This window comes from Danio aesculapii, chromosome 19, assembly GCF_903798145.1.
Source record: "Danio aesculapii chromosome 19, fDanAes4.1, whole genome shotgun sequence".
Lineage (NCBI taxonomy): Eukaryota > Metazoa > Chordata > Actinopteri > Cypriniformes > Danionidae > Danio > Danio aesculapii.
The window spans coordinates 46,792,779-46,815,976 of NC_079453.1; the positions used below are offsets into that span (position 1 = coordinate 46,792,779).

At 34.9% G+C, this 23,198-nt stretch overlaps 1 protein-coding gene across 1 annotated transcript in view; it reads right to left on the minus strand.

Annotated features, from left to right (window-relative positions):
• Positions 1–23,198, minus strand: part of csmd3b (CUB and Sushi multiple domains 3b) — a 1,051,207-nt gene that overhangs the window by 240,955 nt on the left and 787,054 nt on the right. The window contains exon 44 of the mRNA XM_056479206.1: positions 15,312–15,457. Within this exon, the coding sequence (XP_056335181.1) occupies positions 15,312–15,457 (146 nt within the window). The remainder of the gene's footprint in view (positions 1–15,311; positions 15,458–23,198) is intronic.

The window sequence follows — 23,198 nt, forward strand, 5'->3', positions numbered from 1 at the left end:
AAAGAAGAAAACAAAGAAACAGACTTTTTTCGGTGTTTCTTTTGCTCACAAAAAACAAAAAATAAATAAATAAATTAAATAACAAATAAACTACATTTTGGCTTGATTTTCTTTCTTTTTTTTTGGTTTAGGGCAGGAAAATGGAAAACGGCTTTAAAATTCATTATACACATGTAGGCGGTGCTAAAATGCCCCTTTTGCTCTGATTGGTCAACCAAATCTGAGCTTGTGATGTCACCTTCAAAATGTTAGTCCTCTGCGAATCAGAACCCAGGCTTTTAAATATGAATTATTTAATTATATATATATATATATATATATATATATATATATATATATATAAACTAAGTTTACATATTCTATCATTTAATCAGTTAGCAGGCTTACATTCATTGCATATGCAGAAATTAAATAAAAACGTAAATTAGCAGCATTATTACACATTTGTCATTAAAATAAGGTCATAGTTTTCTCCCAAAAATATAGGCATCCTGTTTCTCATTACTTTTATTAAAGATGATTATTAAATAATGAATAAAGTTAACACATTGCTTAATATAAGAATGTTTAGTGCATTTGCCTGTCTCTTTGTAACTCTTTTCAGGAGCCACCAAACTAGGTCAGAGGTCACAGAGACTTTGAGTGAAACTGAGGGCTGAGGACTGGAAGCAGCTGTAGCCTTTTCAAAAGTACTCAAGAGTAGGGAGTAGTGAGTATTACACTGTAAAAAAAGCTGATGCATTTACATCTGATTTGAGGATGTGTGTAAACGTAACATTCTGTAGTGCATTTCAACACTTAGCTGATGATTGATTATAAAGCATGCTGTCCTGGGAGAGAGCCCTGAGCTCATAAAATACTTGTGCCTGGGGCTCCCTCCCATTTGCAGGGCAAGAGGAGAATTTGAGCTCAGGTGGGTCTCAAGAACCCCCCCCCCCCCCTTGTTTAGACCTGATGACAGATTATAATTTGCTATGTAGAGCTATACTGCTGGTTAGGAGTTCGACTATAGTGTTAATTTAGGGTCAGTTTACTTACGATACATGTTTTTTGGACTGTGGGAGTAAACCGGAGAACCTGTGGCAAACCCATGCGAACACGGGGAGAACTTGTAAACATGTAAACCGACAGTTGACCTGTTAAGGATTTGAACCAGTGACGTTCTTGCTGTAAGGCAACAGTGCTAACCACTGGCCCACCGTGTCGCACCACAGAGGGAAAGATGGAGGAGTAGGGGTGGAAGGGGGGATTCTTCAAGGCAAAGATAACTGAAATAAGAAACTGATTATTTAGACTGAGTTAATCATCAGAGTGATCAATCATACACACGTGATCCTCTCGAAATTAGTTTATAAATAAACTTCACGTAGTTATTGCCCAGCAGGCACACAACATCATATTAATAATAGGTAAGATTTAGGTTGTGACGTCAGGTGACCAAAATTCAGTGTCTAGTCAGTGTCTAAGGACAACGCTATTTTGACGTTGAAGGACGATGTGAAATGTGAATTTTAGGTTGTGTTGGAAAGTGACCAAAATCCAACGTCGATTCAACATCTCAAACTAACATCACATTAACGTCAAATACTGACATTTATTCGTCAGGTATGGCAATCAAAATTCAACATCTGACAGACATCATAGTGGTAACATCCACACAACGTCAAGCTTTAACATCATTAGACATTGATATTTGGTTGATTTTAGGTTGTGTTGGAAAGTGACCAAAATCCAATGTTGAATCAACATCTCAAACTAACATCACATTAATGTCAAATACCGACATTTATTCGTCAGGTATGGCAACCAAAATCCAACATCTGACAGACATCATAGTGGTAACATCCACACAACGTCAAGCTTTAACATCATTAGACGTTGATATTTGGTTGATTTTAGGTTGTGTTGGAAAATGACCAAAATCCAACGTCCAGCCAACATCTTAAACCAACGTCATATTGACGTCAAATACTGACATTTATTCATTAAGAATGGCAACCAAAATCCAACATCTGATAGACGTCATAGTGGTAACGTCCACACAACGTCAAGCTGTAACATCATTAGACGTTGATATTTGGTTGATTTTAGGTTGTGTTGGAAAATGACCAAAATCCAACGTCCAGCCAACATCTTAAACCAACGTCATATTGACGTCAAATACTGACATTTATTCATTAAGAATGGCAACCAAAATCCAACATCTGATAGACGTCATAGTGGTAACGTCCACACAACTTCAAGCTTTAACATCATTAGACGTTGATTTTTTATTTATTTTCGGTTGTGTTGGAAAATTACCAAAATTCAAAGTCGAGCCAACATCTTAAACCTACGTTATATCGACAACACATACTGACATTTATTCGTCAGGAATGGCAACCGAAATCCAACATCTGATAGACGTCATAGTGGCAATGTTCAAACAACATCAAGCTGTAAAATCATTAGACGTTGGTATTTAGTTGATTTTAGGTTGGACGTTGGACATTGACGTCGGCCTGATGTTGAGTTCTGATGTCAACCTGATTTTCATTTCCAAACAAAATGCTACGTCCCCACAACTTTGGGGTACAACATCAATCTGACATCATGTTGACATCTTGTGCCTGTTTAAGGCCATTTCAGTCATCATACAGTAAACATCTGTCACCTTCTCGTCACTGACATGCATCTAAACAGTCTCTGGGTCAATGTGTGTAAAGATTTTGGACATCATCTTGGACACTTTTAATGATTGCAGTTTGCTGTAATTATAAATCACCAAGGGCGGATGCCCGAAGGGCTAGGCCATTTTTTAAATGTGGGCCAGTCAGGTTTTTAAATTTTTTTTTTATTTCTTAATATGTATTGTTTTTACATGCAGGCAGCTTTTATCTCTTGCAAGATGTAAATATTATGATGATGATGATGATGATGATGAGAGGGGGGCTGACCCAATCAAAGGTTACGCGGACGTAATCAAAATCTGGCAAGAATGTCAAACAAACAGTAAGTGCAACACAAGCTAAATGTCAGAGATGGACCGTTAGAAAAAAGGAAAGGCAGTGCCGAAAAAGTCCAAGAAAGCAAAAAAAAGGGCTCTAAAATCAGACGCTGCCAAATGCATAAAATGAACCAGCCTAATCTCACGAGGAAAACGTAAGTATTTCACGTTTTGTCAGTTTATTGGCTAATTCATACGATTTTGTACGAGTTAAGTCGTACGAAAATGTACGATTTTAAAAAGGAGGCGTGGCACCCTACCCCACCCCTAAACCCAACCGTCATTGGGTGATGAGCTAATCACACAAAATTGTACGAATTAGATCATACGAATTGATACGAATTAGCCACTAAATCAAAAAGTTACGAATTACAGTCATTTGAGTATTTGTAATTTGTTACTTTACACCAGTGGTTCTCAAACTGGGGGTCGCGACCACTGCGGGGGTCGCAGAATAATTTCAAGGGGTCGCGAGAGTGATTTAAAATTGTGTAATTTTCAGTGATTATAATATATATTTTTCAGTATTATAAGAGAAAGCTAATATTTTCAGATTTTTTTAAAGATATCACTAATGAATTCATAAAGTATTTAGGACACATTCAGGCAGAATGCATCTTTGCACTTAAAACGCAGCGCTCAGGAACAGTTTAAAACTGTTGTCATGTCAACTTGCCGCAGTAAACAAAGCCGGCAACGCTTGTCCCGCCTTCGCGCTCTTCTTGTTGGCCCACTGCGCTAGACTGAATCATTCTGCCTTCAGATGACAGGAGATACAACCGCGAAAATGTAACGCGCTGAAGATGAGAGAATGAAAACAACACTGACAGATTTAGTTTTAGAAACCAGCTAAAGCTACAAATAATGACACGTCTGATTACTGATCGCGTGGTGAATGTTAATCCACCATCTACACTTTTCCAAGAGTGGATAAAAGACTTCCATTGGCTTCAAGTCTGCTATGAAAATAACTAAAGCGTTCACTGTAAAGTCTGTGGGACGGATTTTTCAGGTAACTGTTTGCCACATCTACACATTTTAAGCACGATAGTTTCTGTTTAATCCTTTATTTAATGGCCAGACGCTGTCAGCCATGCAAGTGGCAGCTATATGTAAAATTTAACACCACATACACCATCGCAAAAGGGCTTGCACAGACTAAGATTAACTAATATTGCAGCTCATGAAAAGACCGGTATTGCTATTAAAATGATGTATACAAATAATAAGGTATATGTCAAAAGCATCTGTGCAATATCAGACACCACCTGTGAGAACACAGCACAGTTAACGTATTGTTAACAGATTCATTAATAAATTCATGCCAAGCAGTGCGTGCAGGGCCGGTGAGCGCTCCGTGTATCTTTTGGTCACTCAATTATGCTATAAAAATGTATTTTCTTGTGATAACGGGATTTCATTGAGACATATTTTCCTCACGCATGCATATCTATATTTTTTGCTTGTTAGTTTTGATTAGTATTTATTTCAAATGCAATAAATCTGTTTATAAAACTTAAAATAAGTTATTTTTATTGTTTGGATATGCTTTGGTAGTGGGGGGTCGCGAGTTCTTGACGATCTTACATTGGGGGTCACTGGCTTAAAAGTTTGAGAACCACTGCTTTACACCACCGTATTTTGCAACACCAGACGTCACAAGAGGCACTTTTAAATGCATGTTATTACCATGGTAAAACAGTAAAATATCTGAAAACAAGCTGATACCAGGTGGAAAAGTGCATCTAAATGTATGGAATGAATAAAAACTTACTTTCCCCCGAGTCTGTTGATTTTCCTTGATAAATCATGCACCAGGGAAGTGGATAGTGCACATCTGCTCTAGCGTTTGTTACTTCTGAGTGCCATTAGAACGAGACTTCGGAAATTAAGTCATTAAAATGAGCTGCTTGGCGCTTTCTCGAACTCAGAGATGCCTCTTTGATGTCCTTGGTGTCTGGACAGAATATTGAGTAAAGCCCTGCTAATAAACCTGAGTGAATTTGGAGGGCATGATCTCTGTATTTGAGAGCCCATTTCCAGCTCATAATCATATTCCACAGATTCCTGTCTAAGCTGCTTTGGCTAGATTGGCTTTAAAACACTGGAGGATGCGACATCAGAGAGCAGATTGGCAGACCCGACAGAGCCATAATATGATTAGATAACGTACTAAATACTAGATAAATATTTCAGTTTAATGGATGGTAATTTTTACTAATTCATATCAAAGCAGTTGGTGGAAATAAAGTTGTCTTTCAGCCTCGGTGTCCCATTTATTCAGAATCAAAGCTAAACTCATTATGATGAAGCGCGGTATTCCCAAGGCAAATCTTAGTAAATATAGACGATCCTTTTTTCTTTGTTATGTATGCGCATCTCGGTCTAAAGTATCTGCGGATGGAAAATTAGTCATCTGCAATTCAATCCACCAAGAAAGTGAGCTCATCGAGTGATAAAACAATATGGTCTGAAGCACTAAATCTCGCCGCAGAAGACTTTTCAGCTTCACATTAAACTTGTATGAAGTGTTTGATGACAGAATCAAAACTCTGTGATCATTTACTCAGCCTTTCAAAACCTTAAAGGGGTAGTTCACAAACAAGTTTCTTACTCTTGACTTGTTCCAAAGCAGTTTTAGTTGTTTTTCTTTCTGTTGAACACAAAAGAAGATATTTTGAAGAATGTTGGAAACCTTTAACCATTGACATCTATAGTAGGAAAAACAAACACTATGGAAGTCAATGGTTGCAGGTTTCAAACATTCTTCAAAATATCTTCTTTCATGTTCAACAAAGCTAAATATTAATAAAAAAAACTGGGTGAACCATGCCTTTAAGAAAAAGTTCCTTGCTGCTTTTGCCATTACTTCGACACTCTTGACTTGTTCCACAGCAGTTTAAGTTGTTTGTTTTTGTTCCGTTGAACACAAAAGAAGAAATTTTGTAGAATGTTTGAAAGCTGTAACCATTGACATCCACAGTTGGAAAAAACAAACACTATGGAAGTCAATGGTTACAGCTTTCCAACATTCTTCAAGGTACCTTCTTTTGTGTTCAAGAGAATTCAAACTGTTTTGGAAAAAGTCATGGGTGATTTTTATTTTTGGGTGAACTATCCCTTTAAGAAAAGGTTCATTGCTGCATTTGCCATTACTTCCTTGACTTGTTCCAAAGCAATTTGAGTTGTTTTCTTTCTGTTAAACACAAAAGAAGATATTTTGAAGAATGTTGGAAACCTGTAACCATTGACATCCATAGTAGGAAAAACAAACACTATGGAAGTCAATGGTTGCAGGTTTCAAACATTCTTCAAAATATCTTCTTTCATGTTCAACAAAGCTAAATAATAATAAAAAAACTGGGTGAACCATGCCTTTAAGAAAAAGTTCCTTGCTGCTTTTGCCATTACTTCCATACTCTTGACTTGTTCCGCAGCAGTTTGAGTTGTTTGTTTTTTGTTCTGTTGAACACAAAAGAAGATATTTTGAAGAATGTTTGAAACTTGTAACCATTGACATCCATAGGTGGAAAAAAAACAAACACTATGGAAGTCAATGGTTACAGCTTTCCAACATTCTTCAAAATATCTTCTTTCATGTTTAACAGAATTCAAACTGCTTTGGAAAAAGTTAAGGGTGATTTGTATTTTTGGGTGAACTATCCCTTTAACAAAAAGTTTCTGCTTTTGCCATTACTTCCATACTCTTGATTTGTTCCAAAGCAGTTTGAGTTTTTTTTTTTTCTGTTGAACACAAAAGAGGATAATTTGAAGAATGTTGGAGACCTGTAACCATTGAATTCAATAGTAGAAAAAAATACTATGGAAGTCAATAGTTACAGGTTTTCAACATTCTTCAAAATATCTTCCTTTATAGTCAACAGAATTCAAACTGCTTTTGAAAAGGGGTGATTTTTATTTTTGGGTGAACTATCCCTTTACGAAAAAGTTCCATGCTGCTTTTTCCATTTCTTCCATACTCCTGATTTGTTTCAAAGCAGTTTGAGTTGTTATTTTGTTTTTGTTCTGTTGAACACAAAAGAAGATATTTTGAAGAATGTTGGAAACCTGTAACCATTGACATCCATAGTACGAAAAAATAAACACTATGGAAGTCAATGGTTACAGATTTCCAACATTCTTCAAAATATCTTCTTTTATGTTCAACAGAATTCAAACTGCTTTGGAAAAAGTCAAGGGTGATTTTCATTTTTGAGTGAACTATCCCTTTAAGAAAAAGGTCCTTGTTGCTGTTTTGCCACAAAGTGAAAGATTACCAATTTCAATTTATTCCTAAAATTGTGTAATTTAATCAATCTATTCCTAAAATTGTGTAATTTAATCAATCTATTCCTAAAACTGTGTAATTTAATCAATCTATTCCTAAACTGTGTAATTTAATCAATCTATTCCTAAAACTGTGTAATTTAATCAATCTATTCCTAAAACTGTGTAATTTAATCAATCTATTCCTAAAACTGTGTAATTTAATCAATCTATTCCTAAAACGGTGTAATTTAATCAATCTATTTACTAAAACTGTGTAATTTATTCAATCTATTCCTAAAACTGTGTAATTTAATCAATCTATTCCTAAAACTGTGTAATTTAATCAATCTATTCCTAAAACTGTGTAATTTAATCAATCTATTCCTAAAACGGTGTAATTTATTCAATCTATTCCTAAAACGGTGTAATTTAATCAATCTATACCTAAAACTGTGTAATTTAATCAATCTATTCCTAAAATTGTGTAATTTATTCAATCTATTCCTAAAACGGTGTAATTTATTCAATCTATTCCTAAAACTGTGTAATTTAATAAATCTATTCCTAAAACTGTGTAATTTGATCAATCTATTTCCTAAAACTGTGTAATTTAATCAATCTATTCCTAAAACTGTGTAATTTATTCAATCTATTCCTAAAACTGTGTAATTTATTCAATCTATTCCTAAAACTGTGTAATTTAATTAATCTATTCCTAAAATTGTGTAATTTAATTAATCTATTCCTAAAACTGTGTAATTTAATCAATCTATTCCTAAAACTGTGTAATTTATTCAATCTATTCCTAAAACTGTGTAATTTATTCAATCTATTCCTAAAATTGTGTAATTTAATCAATCTATTCCTAAAATTGTGTAATTTAATTAATCTATTCCTAAAACTGTGTAATTTAATCAATCTATTCCTAAAACTGTGTAATTTAATCAATCTATTCCTAAAATTGTGTAATTTAATCAAACTATTTACTAAAACTGTGTAATTTCATCAATCTATTTACTAAAACTGTGTAATTTAATCAATCTATTCCTAAAACTGTGTAATTTAATCAATCTATTCCTAAAATTGTGTAATTTATTCAATCTATTCCTAAAACTGTGTAATTTAATCAATCTATTCCTAAAATTGTGTAATTTATTCAATCTATTCCTAAAACTGTGTAATTTAATCAATCTATTTACTAAAACTGTGTAATTTAATCAATCTATTCCTAAAATTGTGTAATTTAATCAATCTATTCCTAAAACTGTGTAATTTATTCAATCTATTCCTAAAACTGTGTAATTTAATCAATCTATTCCTAAAACTGTGTAATTTAATCAATCTATTCCTAAAACTGTGTAATTTAATCAATCTATTCCTAAAATTGTGTAATTTAATCAATCTATTCCTAAAACGGTGTAATTTATTCAATCTATTCCTAAAACTGTGTAATTTAATAAATCTATTCCTAAAACTGTGTAATTTGATCAATCTATTTCCTAAAACTGTGTAATTTAATCAATCTATTCCTAAAACTGTGTAATTTATTCAATCTATTCCTAAAACTGTGTAATTTAATCAATCTATTCCTAAAATTGTGTAATTTAATTAATCTATTCCTAAAACTGTGTAATTTAATCAATCTATTCCTAAAATTGTGTAATTTAATCAAACTATTTACTAAAACTGTGTAATTTCATCAATCTATTTACTAAAACTGTGTAATTTAATCAATCTATTCCTAAAACTGTGTAATTTAATCAATCTATTCCTAAAATTGTGTAATTTATTCAATCTATTCCTAAAACTGTGTAATTTAATCAATCTATTCCTAAAATTGTGTAATTTATTCAATCTATTCCTAAAACTGTGTAATTTAATCAATCTATTTACTAAAACTGTGTAATTTAATCAATCTATTTACTAAAACTGTGTAATTTAATCAATCTATTCCTAAAATTGTGTAATTTATTCAATCTATTCCTAAAACTGTGTAATTTATTCAATCTATTCCTAAAACTGTGTAATTTAATCAATCTATTCCTAAAACTGTGTAATTTATTCAATCTATTCCTAAAACTGTGTAATTTAATCAATCTATTCCTAAAACTGTGTAATTTAATCAATCTATTCCTAAAACGGTGTAATTTATTCAATCTATTCCTAAAACTGTGTAATTTAATCAATCTATTTACTAAAACTGTGTAATTTAATCAATCTATTTACTAAAATTGTGTAATTTAATCAATCTATTTACTAAAACTGTGTAATTTATTCAATCTATTCCTAAAACTGTGTAATTTAATCAAACTATTTCTAAAACTGTGTAATTTAATCAATCTATTTCTAAAACTGTGTAATTTAATCAATCTATTTACTAAAACTGTGTAATTTAATCAATCTATTTACTAAAATTGTGTAATTTGATCAATCTATACCTAAAACTGTGTAATTTGATCAATCTATTTACTAAAACTGTGTAATTTAATCAATCTATTTACTAAAATTGTGTAATTTAATCAAATTTATTTACTAAAATTGTGTAATTTAATCAATCTATTTACTAAAATTGTGTAATTTAATCAATCTATTTACTAAAACTGTGTAATTTAATCAATCTATTCCTAAAATTGTGTAATATTTTGATATTTTTATTTCCCCATCCCCTTTCCATGTATTGAATAATGCTTCATGAACATTTAAAAATGTTTTGTTCCAAGACAAAGAGGTTTGAAGTGACATGAGTGTGAATAAATATTACATTTTAGGTGAACTATCCCTTCATTAAGGGCTTTAGTAAAACTGAATGCAAAATATACGCGGACTAATCATAGAGCTGCATAACCTTGTAATTGTTGGCATGACTCACAGTCTGAATGGGTCATTTTCTTTCAGTGCTTCTCAGAATCATTAAGCCCAGAGCGACAGTTGACATGAGTCGAGAATCGATGTGAAAGCATGTAACAAACTATAAATACTAGCCAGCAGCAGACTTGGGTCAATATGATCAGTGTAAATGCAAGTCATTTCACATTCATGGTGGGGATTGAAATGACATGGTATTGACAGATAATTATTGAAAGCAAAACTCAGTCTGCGATGCATCTCAGTTTCTTGAAAAGCATCGAACACGATTTAGTATCAAGGTCAAAATTAAATCAACCTACTGTATGCAACAGTGCAGTTTTGTTTAGGTTGAGTCTGAATGAATGATAAAGAATCATTCGATTAAAATGATGAACTTAATGTGGTGGGCGACATGGTGGCTCAGTGGTTAGCACTGTCACCTCGCAGCAAGAAGGTCGCCGGTTAGAGTTCCAGCTGGGTCAGTTGGCATTTCTGTGCGGAGTTTGCATGTTCTCCCCGTGTTGGCGTGGGTTTCCTCCAGGTGCTCCGGTTTCCCCCTCAGTCCAAACACATGCGCTATAGGGGAATTGAATAAACTAAATTGCCCGTGGTGTGTGTATGGATGTTTCCCAGTACTGGGTTGCAGTTGAAAGGGCATCTGCTGTGTAAAACACATGCCAGAATAATTGGTGGTTCATTCCACTGTGTTGACCCCTGATGAATAAAGGGACTAAGCTGAAGGAAAATGAATGAATGGCTTAATTTGGTCAAACTGATTAACCCCAAACTGCTTTGTAATTTCGGTGAAGCATTAAAGGGATAGTTCACCCCAAAATTAATATTTACACACTATTTACTCACGTGGAACCAAACTTTTATTGGTTTCCTTCTTCTATTGAACCCAAAATAAGCTATTTTGATGAAAGCTAAAAACCTGTAACCACAGACTTTTATATTAGGATAAACAAATACTATGGAAGTCGATGTTTACAGGTTTTTTCAGCATTTCTCAAAATATCTTCTTTAGAGTTCAACAGAAGAAGGTAAACGCTTAAAGGTTTAAAACAAGTAAACTGTAATAAAATAATGGCAGAATTTACATTTTTGAGTGAAATATCCTTTTAACTGTTGAAGTGTTAAAAAAAGAGCTAAAAACGTGTAACCACTGAGTTCCTAGTAGGAAAATCAAATATTATGGAAGTCAATGGTTGCAGGTTTTCAGCATTTCTCAAAATATCTTCTTTAGAGTTTAAAGGAAAACAGAAATTCATTAAGATATCAAACAAGTAAACAGGGATTTAAAGATGACAGAATTTTCATTTTTGAGTGAACTATCCCTTTAACTACTGTTGAGGTCAAAGCATGAGAACAATTAAAGACTCCGGAACACAAAAGGAGATATTTTGAAGAAAGCTGAAAACCTGTAACCATTGACTTTCATAGTAGGATAAACAAATGTTATGGAAGTCAATGGTTACAGGTTTTCAGCATTTCTCAAAATATCTCCTTTAGAGTTCAACAGAAGAAAAGAAACTCAATAAGGTTTCAAATAAGTAAATGGAGATTAAATGATGGCAGAATTTTCATTTTTTTAAGTGATTTATCCCTTTAACTACTGTTGGAGTGAATGCCTGAGAACAATTAAAGACTCCAGAACACAAAAGATGATATTTTAGATAGTTTGAAGAAAGCTAAAAACCTGTAACTATTGACTTTCATAAAAGGAAAAAAAACAAGTACTATAGAAGTCAATGGTTACAGGTTTTCAGCATTTCTCAAAATATCTCCTTTAGAGTTCAACAGAAGAAAAGAAACTCAATAAGGTTTCAAATAAGTAAATGGAGATTAAATGATGGCAGAATTTTCATTTTTTTAAGTGATTTATCCCTTTAACTACTGTTGGAGTGAATGCCTGAGAACAATTAAAGACTCCAGAACACAAAAGATGATATTTTAGATAGTTTGAAGAAAGCTAAAAACCTGTAACTATTGACTTTCATAAAAGGAAAAAAAACAAGTACTATAGAAGTCAATGGTTACAGGTTTTCATCATTTTTCTGAATATCTTCTTTAGGGTTCAACCAAGTAAATAGTGATTAAATTAAGGCAGAATTGTAATTTTTGAGTGAATTATCCCTTTAACTACTGTTGAAGTGAAAGCCTGAGAACAATTAAAGACTCAAGAACACAAAATTAGATAATTTGAAGAAAGTTGAAAACCTGTAACCATTGACTTCCTAGTAGGAAAAACAAACACTATGGAAATCAATGGTTACAGGTTTCCAGGATTTTTCCAAATATCTTCTTTAGAGTTCAAAGAAGGAAACGCATAAAGGTTTAAAACAAGTAAATGGAGATTAATTGGTGCCAAATTTTTTAATTTTTGAGTGAACTATCCCTTTAACTACTGTTAAAATGAAAGCCTAAGAACAATTAAAGACTGCAGAACACAAAAGGAGATATTTTGAAGAAAGCTAAAACGCGTAACCACTGACTTTCATAGTAGGATAAACAAATGCTATGAAAGTCAAAGGTTACAGGTTTTCAGCATTTCTCAAGATATCTTCTTTAGAGATCTACAGAAGAAAGGAAACTCAAAAAGGTTTCAAACAAGTAAATGGAGATTAAATGATGGCAGAATTTTCACTTTTGAGTGAACTAACCCTTTAACTACTGTTGAAGTGAAACATGAGAACAATGACAACAAAGACTCTAAAACACAAAAGAAGATATTTTGAAGAAATTTGAAAACCTGTAACCATTGACTTTCATAAAAGGAAAAAAACAAATACTATGGAAGTCAATGGGTACAGGTTTTCAGCATTCCTCAAAATATATCCTTTAGAGATCAACAGAGGAAAGGAAACTCAAAAAGGTTTCAAACAAGTAAATACTGATTAAATAGAACTAGAAAACTTTACTGTCCACACGTGTGGAAATTCGTTTTTGAAATTCACACAAAAGATGATATTTAAATTTTCAGCATTTTTCTAAATATCTTCTTTTATTAATATTAATTAATTTATATTAGTATATTAATTAATATTAATATATATATATTAATTAATGGCAGAATTTTCATTTTGAGTGAATTATCCCTTTAACTACTGTTGAAGTGAATGCCTGAGAACAATTAAAGACTCTAGAACACAAAAGGAGACATTTTGAAAAAAGTTGAAAACCTGTAAACCATTGACTTTCATAGTAGGATAAACAAATGCTATAGAAGTCAATGATTACAAGTTTTTATCTTTCTTTAAAATATCTACGTTTGAGTTCAACAGAAGAAGGAAACACATAAAGGTTTAAAACAAGTAAATGAAGATTAAATGATGACAGAATTTAGATTTTTGAGTGAACTAACCCTTTAACTAATGTTCAAGTGAAAGCATGAGATCAATTAAAGCATCCAGAACACAAAAGAAGATATTTTGAAGAAAGCTGAAACGTGTAACCATCGAGTTCCATAGTAGGATAAACAAATGTTATGGAAGTCAATGGCTACAGGTTTTCAGCATTTTTCAAAATATCTTCTTTTGAGTTCAACAGAAGAACGAAGCACATAAAGGTTTAAAACAAGTACATGGAGATTAATTGATGACAAATTTTTCATTTTGGGTGAACTACAGCATCCCTTTAACCACTGTTGAAGTGAAAGCCTGAGAACAAATCCGCTTTTTCGGTACCCAAACAAGACCAATATTTGGAAAGGTTGATATTTAGGGTGTTTTCATGTGTTTGTAAGAGGCTGTATTATCATATGTTTTTGTTTATATGACAAAACATGTCTTTTTGACTCAAGAAGGTCCATACTGACTCCAAAGGCAGATAATGATAAGATCAGGGCCTGTGTGGACTTAGGGGTTTTACGATGTGGTCACATGTTGATTGGTCAGTTTGAATGTCTCTGCATTTGGGCTTAAGTCACATGGTCAAGAAAGATACAAAATAGTTGGTAAAACGCTGCTCTGACTCTTTTCCTGGCCTGTCTTTTCCTGGCTGCTCTTTTCCTGGCCTCTCTTTTTCTGGCCTGTCTTTTCCTAATCTGCTTTCCTGCTCTGCTCCTCTCCTGCTCTGGAGTCTATCTTCTCTGACTCTACTGCAATCAGGCTAACTTCTGGGCCTGCTCCCTTTGTCTCTCTCTCCCTCCCCCTGTGTCTACCTCTGGTAACTTTAATTTTACATTTAAGCTGGGTACAATTAATATCATATGTTTTATCATTCCATATTTGATCATTTTATTCAGTTATTTTGTACAATAAATTTGTAACCATAGCAAGTTGTTGTCATTAAATCATTTCATTATCAAGTATTTTTATTTTATTTTAATTTTTTTTTAATTGTGGCTCAAACTCGCTCATTTTGAGGCGGGAACCGGCGGACGTGCAACAACGTTATTCATAAAGTAAACACAAAACAACAGTCTCCATCTGGAGCACCAACGCGGCACTCCACACTTGTAAACACTCGCTCCATTGGGCTCACGGGTCTCACCCACACTCCTCAGCACTACCAAGCCGGCCAATCACAGTGCTTGTGCTATGCGTCATTGCAACATGTAGTTAAATGTATTTACGTGTTATACATTATTATCAAGTATTTGTGAATTACTTTTGATTTAACATCAACACTTAATTGCTCCATATTAAAATACAATACAATCACATAATATCAACGCTCTCCCACATTTATAGCTATTAATAATGCCCTTATTACAGTTTTTGGTATAAGATTGCAGAAGAATGGTTTGACTAGAATGTACAGTTTTTACCATCAATACTGATAACTTTTTAGTCATTCGGCAGAACTACAGTTCGAACCGCTGTGGTTTAAAACCTATTCTTACATGTTTCAGTAGGTTTGATTTGAAATATATATATATACATGATAATGACATTCCTCAAAACAATACCTCTGAAATGACTGCCTGAATATGGTGTTTAAAAATAAACTACAACATCGTTTCTTTGATATAAAAAAAGCAATCCAAATCAATGCACCAAAAAAAAACCAACAACAAAAAACAAAGCAAAATCATAACTGGAAATGTATCAAATGTAGCAGTTTCTGATACAGTTACTGCAGTAGCTCTTTTGTCTCAATATGTTTTGTAATTGCTATTCTCTGTGCATTTCAAGAAGCCTTGACTGAATGAATATAGAGGCAAATCACTTAATGAGTGAGTCACAGAATCATTTATATGTCTCACCATGGTAACTCAGCACAAAGAAGCCACTTCCACTGAAGTCACTGTGGAACTTGATGAGGATCTGGTTGGATGTGCTGTAGACAGATTCCAGCGCTGTGTTTCCGCTGAACTGACCGATCTGAGGCGAACTCTGGTCCGGACCATCCCTGTAAAATACACAAGTGAACTCATCAATATGTGCACAGATACGCATCAGCATCACAAACTGCAGCTCTCAACCAGTGGTTAGCTTCCACCTAATATGATTTATAGTCTTAAAGGTTGCATGAAATTAAAAGAACGTTTGTTAGATGTTAGTATCAGTATTGTTAGTTTTAAGGATACGGCGGTGAAAATAAGTCGTGAACACGTGACCATTTTTCTCAGAAAACATATTTCTAAAGGTGCTGTTGACTTCCATATATGCGAAGAACAATAATAAATCTCGTAGCATTCTGTGGAAGGTGCTCTGGGAGAATGGGGTTAGAGGCGCTCTGTTAAGGACTGTCTCGTTCCTGTATGAACAGAGCAGGCTGGGATTAGAATCATCACCTCCAAGTCCGAGGCCATGGTACTCCATCAGAAAAAGGTGATTTGCCATCTCCAGGTTGGAGGAAAGTCCTTACCCCAGGTGGAAGAGTTCAAGTATCTTGGGCTTACAAGTATCTTACGAGTGAGGGAAGAATGGAACGTGAGATTGACAAGCGGATCGGTGCAGCAACAGCAGCAGTTATGCATTCGATGTACCGGTCCATTGTGGTGAAGAAGGAGCTTTACTAGATTCACTAGTCAATCTACATTCCTACTCTCACCTATGGTCATGAGCTTTGGGTCATGACTGAAAGGACAAGCAGCCGATATGAGTTTCCTTCGCAGGGTGGCAGGGCGCACCCGTATAGATAGGTTGAGGAGCTCTGAAACCCGTGAGGAGCTCGGAGTAGAGTCGCTGCTTCTCCACATCGAGAGAAGTCAGCTGAGGTGGCTCTGGCATCTGATGTAAAACTATGTATTTTTAAAATGGTAATTAGTCAACAACTGATATAAATACCGCCTCTAGCTCCGTTCCTACCCTGCAGTTATTGTATAGCTTATAGCAACACATTTATATACGAACGGTTGACTTAATTAAGGGAGGGGAGAGAAAACATGGAGGTATCAACTGTTAAGCCAATTCAACGTCAATTATCGGCAGTTCTCTGTCATTTTCTGTGTTAAACTCCCGTGAACAGCCGAATCACTGAAACTTTTACTGCAATTTACAGGACCGCTAACAGCCGAAAAAAGGGTTTTCATGCAGTGAATGATCCAAAACCCAGCTAAGGAAACTCTCAAATGCTTTCAGAGAAAATAAATCAAGCTGTAAAATGGCCCAGCCAATCACCTGACTTGAATCCAATAGAGAATACAGTAATTTACAGGGTCATTAACCACCAAAAATTAAGCTTTTTATGCAGTGAATGATCCAAAACACAGCTAAGGAAACTCTCAAATGCTTTCAGAGAAAATAAATCAAGCTGTAAAATGGCCCAGCCAATCACCTGACTTCAATCCAATAGAGAATACAGTCATTTACAGGGTCGTTAACCGCCAAAAATTAGGCTTTTCATGCAGTGAATGATCCAAAACACAGCTAAGGAAACTCTCAAATGCTTTCAGAGAGAGAAAATTTAAGCTGTAGAATGGCCCAGCCAATAACCTGATTTGAATCCAATAGAGAATACAGCAATTTACAGGGCCGTTAACTGCAAAAAATTAGGCTTTTCATGCAGTGAACGATCCAAAACACAGCTAAGGAAACTCTCAAACGCTTTCAGAGAAAATAAATCAAGCTGTAAAATGGCCCAGCCAATCACCTGACTTCAATCCAATAGAGAATACAGCAATTTACAGGGCCGTTAACTGCCGAAAATTAGGCTTTTCATACAGTGAACGATCCAAAACACAGCTAAGGAAACTCTCAAACGCTTTCAGAGAAAATAAATCAAGCTGTAAAATGGCCCAGCCAATCACCTGACTTCAATCCAATAGAGAATACAGTAATCTACAGGGCCGTTAACTGCCAAAAACGAGGCTTTTCATGCAGTGAGTGATCCAAAACACAGATAAGGAAACTCTCAAATGTTTTCAGAGAGAGAAAATTTAAGCTGTAGAATGGCCCAGCCAATAACCTGAACTGAATCCAATAGAGAATACAAATGAAAAATCAGATTTAATAGACAAGATCCACAGAACAATCAAGCTTTCAACACTCTGTCGAAGTCTGTGAAAATTACACCTGAGCAATTCATGTGACTTTTAGTTGATGCGTTTGAAAAAGTTATTTGGAGGACCAAGAAATATGTGCTCATGGATACATATAGCTGCATTTTAATTAAACAAATCAAGGAATTTAACTGAGTTAGAAACAAAGGGGGTGCTGATAATTTTAGAAGCACAAAACCCATCTGCAAACTAGCTTATATAAGACGCAAACGCTGCATATGCATGTTATAAGAGTCATTTTTCACTCTTTTCAGCTCAAACGCGCCTCTATTCTAGGAAAATGAAGCTTATTATACATTCCGCCTTGTTTACAAAACGGTTCAGTTAAAGTTGCTCTGTTACTGTGGGTGGCAAACAGAATTTATTTCAAAGATTTTCAGTTGATCGCAGCATGAGTAATTCATTAAATGATGACCAAAACTGTTATAAGTGGGCATAAAGTAAAGCAGCAAACGCAAATAAGCTTCTAGGGTTTCAGAGTTACACATTCAGTAAATTAAACATTTTTAAGACTCATCTTCACCATACTTTATCATTTAAATGAGCTTTTAACTCACTGAAATGCCACTTTCACCTATAGTGGCCCAGTAAAATAATGAGAGAGTAAATAAAGCACGTTCTTCATGCTTTAAGACTGATCTCTACTGCAGTACATCACCGAACGCAGCTTTATGAGCCATATTATCTGAAATGGGACTTTAAGCAAAAACAGCAATATCTCCTCTATTATTGACTGCAAGAAAAAGCGGGGAGCACATCTCTAAAGCAGTCTGCGTCTAGTAGTTTATTAAGCTGTCTTTCTGCTGCTTTTACATTAGGCTAGCCCAGCAGAAATGCATGAAGTCTTTGTTCTGTACATGAACGATAGAAGTGGACTAATGAACCAGAAGACACTGTTTTATCTAGGTCACATATGATGCATGAGATGGTCACTGGGAGCAGCACACTATGGAGAAACATTGAGGCATGTATGCCAGTTTTTGGGACAAACCGAAGCTCTAGAACATGCAACATCAATGCGATCTCAATTCCAGAATGCACAGAGTGAGTAGGAACAAAAAATGCAATAATAATGTAACCACTACGTGTGGTGAAAGTGCATTATTTAAAGCGATGGCGAGTGTAGGGTATGCAGAATCCATTAATAAATAAAAGCACCCTTTGGATTTATATTTTTTTTTGCTTAAAACAAGAGGGACGTCTGATATGGAAAGTGAACAGATGACATTAATTATTAGATTCATGGAGGGTTTCGTTCGATGCATTATTTCATGTCCCTCGCAAGCGTGTGTCAAAACGATGTGAAGGACAATTAGTCAAAAGCCTTTGCTCTTCCAAACAAACGACTGGCCTAAACTGACTCTGTAAGGACACAAACTCTGCTGTTATGCTCTCAGTTTCTCTCAGAAATCTGTCAGCCGACGAGGCAACACTTTACTACAAGGTGCGTTCATAAATCTGTCATAAATCTGTCATAAACATGATTGTCATGAAGCCATTATAAATGTCATGAATAATAATAATAATAATAATATATATATATATATAATGAATATATATTATGAATTTTATAACAGCATCATTAATATATACACTCACCGGCCACTTTATTAGGTATTCCTTACTTGTAGAGGGTTGGACCCCTTTTGCCTTCAGAACTGCTTTAATCCTTTGTGGCATTGATTCAACAAGGTACAGTATATATTGACATGATAGCATCACGCAGTTGCTACAGAATTGTCAGCTGCACATCCATGATGCGAAACTTCCGTTAAAAATATGCTCTATTTGATTGAGATCTGGTGACTGTGGAGGCCATTTGAGTACAGTGAACTCACCATCATGTTCAAGAAACCAGTCTGAGATGATTCGCACGTTATGACATGATGTGTTATCCTGCTGGAAGTAGCCATCAGAAGATGGGTACACTGTGGTCATAAAGGGATGGACATGGTCAGCAACAATACTCAGGTAGGCTGTGGCGTTGACATGATGCTCAGTTGGTACTAATGGGCCCAAAGTGTGCCAAGAAAATATCCCCCACACCATTACACCAACAACAGCAGCCTGAACCGTTGATACAAGGCAGAATGGATCCATGCTTTCATGTTGGCGACCCTACCATCCGAATGTTGCAGTAGAAATCGAGACTCATCAGACCAGGCAACATTTTTCCAATATTCTATTGTCTATTTTGGTGAGCCTGTGTGAATTGTAGCCTCAGTTTCCTGTTCTTAGCTGACAGGAGTGGCACCCGGTGTTGTCTTCTGCTGCTGTAGCCCATCTGCCTCAAGGTTGGACATGTTGTGTGTTCAGAGATGCTCTTCTGCAGACCTCGGTTGTAATGAGTGCTTATTTGAGTTACTGTTGCCTTTCTATCAGCTGGAACCAGTCTGGCCATTCTCCTCGGACCTCTGGCATCAACAAGGCATTTGCGCCTACAGAACTGCCGCTCACTGAATATTTCCTCTTTTTTTAACCATTCTCTGTAAACCCTAGAGATGGTTGTGGGTGAAAATCCCAATAGATCAGTAGTTTCTAAAATACTCAGACCAGCCCGTCTGGCACCAACAACCATGCCATGTTTAAAGTCTTGACCATGGCTGCATGCCCAAATGCACTGAGTAGTTGCCATGTGATTGGCTCATTAGACATTTGCATTAACAAGCATTTGGACAGGTGTACCTAACAACGTAGCCGGCGAGTGTATTTTTGTCCTCAACGACAGTGGAACAAGCTGAATTTGTCATCAAAATGTTATTAAATATTAATGACACTCTTAAAAATAATTTCACAGAATATTGACACTTTTAATGAGACATTTTAATGACAAATGCAGTGAAAAAGTGATCAGAAAAATATTCATGACACAATTATAATGCCTCATGACGATCATGTTTATGACAGATTTATGACAAGTTAAAGTTGTCTTAATAAAGGTAAATACCGGTTGTGATGTATTTATGTCAAGTTGTCATACGAAACAATGTCATCTTTGCATTTAAAATGACATAACTGAGCGAATGACATTTAATGACTGTTGTCATAAGCATGCAGAACTCATTCATGTGTCGTGTCTAGATTATTTGTCTTATGAACACTCCCTTCAAGGAAAGTTTTACCATAAACGTACCATAAACGTTAATAACTTTTCATGTTATGCCCCCCCAAAAAAGAAGAAAAAAGCATCATAATATACTTAGCAACTTTTTCCTAAGTCTAAAATCAGTTTTGTTTAATTATTCCTCGCATTCGTCCTGCTAAACCTCTAAATACACTTCTTCTTGTCTGAAGACACACTCCCTTTGGAGACTAAAGCACCAAAACAAATGGGTTTAATTTCCAAGAGGAGACCAAAACCAGTAGCTACAGAAAGCAAACAACACTGAAGTATGCCTAATTAGCAGATTCTTCTCTTGAAAGGTTAAAGAAACAAAACTCGCAATGGAATTTATGCAAAAACGATACAGAAATTCAGAACCAGAAACTTTGGAGCAAGATAATTAAGGCAAGTTTAAATGTTTTTATATCATTTATGAAAGAAAAAACTAATATTTATTAATCATTCATTCATTTTCCTTCAGCTTAGTGCCTTTAATCATCAGGGGTTGTCACAGCGGAATGAACCACCAACTATTTCAGCATATGTTTTACACAGTGGATGGCCTTTTAGCTGCAATCCAGTACTGGGGAACACCCATACACACTACGGCCAATTTAGCTTACCCAATTCCCCTATAGCGCATGTGCTTGGACTTGTGGAAACCAGAGCACACAGAGAAAACCCACGCCAATGCTGGGAGAACATGCAAACTCCACACAGAAATGTCAACTGGCCCAGCAGGGACTCAAACCAGCGACCTTCTTGCAGTGAGGCGACAGTGCTAACCACTGAGCCACCGTGTCACCCCTTTTTATTTATTATATTTAAAATATTTTATTATTTAAAATTTATATATTATAAATTATAATGTATTATTTATTATTTATTTATATATATATATATATCTATTTACACGCACGCACGCACGCACGCACGCACACACACACACACACACACACACACACACAGTATAAACAGCTTTTGTGTAAACACATGCTCTAAAAGTAATGCTATTTTTATAGTAATGAACAGTCAGTTCTGTTTCATGGATTTATGACTTTCTTTCTTCTGCTAAAAACAAACAAAGATATTTTGAAGAGAGCTGAAAACCTGTAACCACTGACTTCCATAGTATTTGTTTTTCCTGCTATGGAAGTCAATAGTTACAGGTTTCCAGCATTTTTGTGTTCAACAGAGGAAAGAATCTCTTGAAGGTTTTGAATAAGTTAAGGGCAAATAAATGATGACAGAATTTTGTATTTCTTTAATTATCTGATTATTACACAATATATTATTGTTTATTACACAATACATTATTTACAACTATTAAAATGTCAAAACAAGTCCATTCTTAAATTGCAGAGTGTTAATTTAAACATCAAAAATCTACAATCAGAGATAAATATCCCATAATGCAATTCATAACCGCAAATCTACAAGATGTAAGATAAGCCTTTGGTGTCTCCAGAATGTGTCTGTAAAGTTTCAGCTCAAAATACTCACCAGATTATTTATTATAGCCTCCAGAATCTGCTCATTTTTAATTTTTATGACTGAATATTTTTGTATCCTGTGCCTTTAAATGTAAATGAGCTGCTTATCCCTGCCCACCGTTCTGCTTCTCCTGCGTTACATTAGATAAACAGCAGTCAGTGATTCATCTAACAGACTCGGATGAATCTGAAATACAGCTAATTAGTTAAACAAACCAAGTAAGTTTATTTCATGTATTTGTGGTGGAGTTTATTCAAGCCTTTCTGTTATGATGAGCCACACAACTGCGCCATGCGGCCGTTGTCATTATAGCGGTTAAGTATTACATAGCGATTCTCTTTATTACAAACATGCTCTGTTTTTAAAACCTCTTAAATTTATAAAACTTTTAAAAATCCCAGAGACTTAAAACAGATATTTTAATCTCAGTGTGTATACATGTTCTCATAGAAACATGGCGCCGGTCGATCCATTCGGTGGGCGGGAAAACCGCACTCCTACATCTCGTTGCAGTGGGCCTCAAAATCACTGGGATTTGGATCCTATTTTGAACGTCAGGAAATCAAAAAAAGGCAATTGTTGTGTTTCTATCACCCCAATACACACAGTTCTGTTCAAACAGCTTCCAAAAGTTGATTTTTATCACAGGTGCCCTTTAATGAACATATTTTAAGTGTAAATAAATGCATTTAAGGGAACAACTCTATTTGGAAAGACATTTTAGCAGATCTTTTCAAGCTCAAACTGCGACTAAAGCAAGTTTAAAGTGTAAGAAGCATAACAGATCTCCTTTAAATCAGCACCTGTATCTAGTAAGCAATTCAGTGGCAGCAAACAAGACAAGCCAAAGTCAAACAAAGCTTCCATTTCAGTAACAAAACACCACATTAGGGAAGCCCAAAACAAAGCTGAATTTAATCCCTATAATTGTTTCCTGACTAGAAAACCTGAGCAAAGGCAATTTATATAACTGCTTTTTTTTTCAAGACACTGAGATGCCTAACCAAGCAAATGAGGTGACAGCAAGTCCTAAAATTGATTTTGGAGGA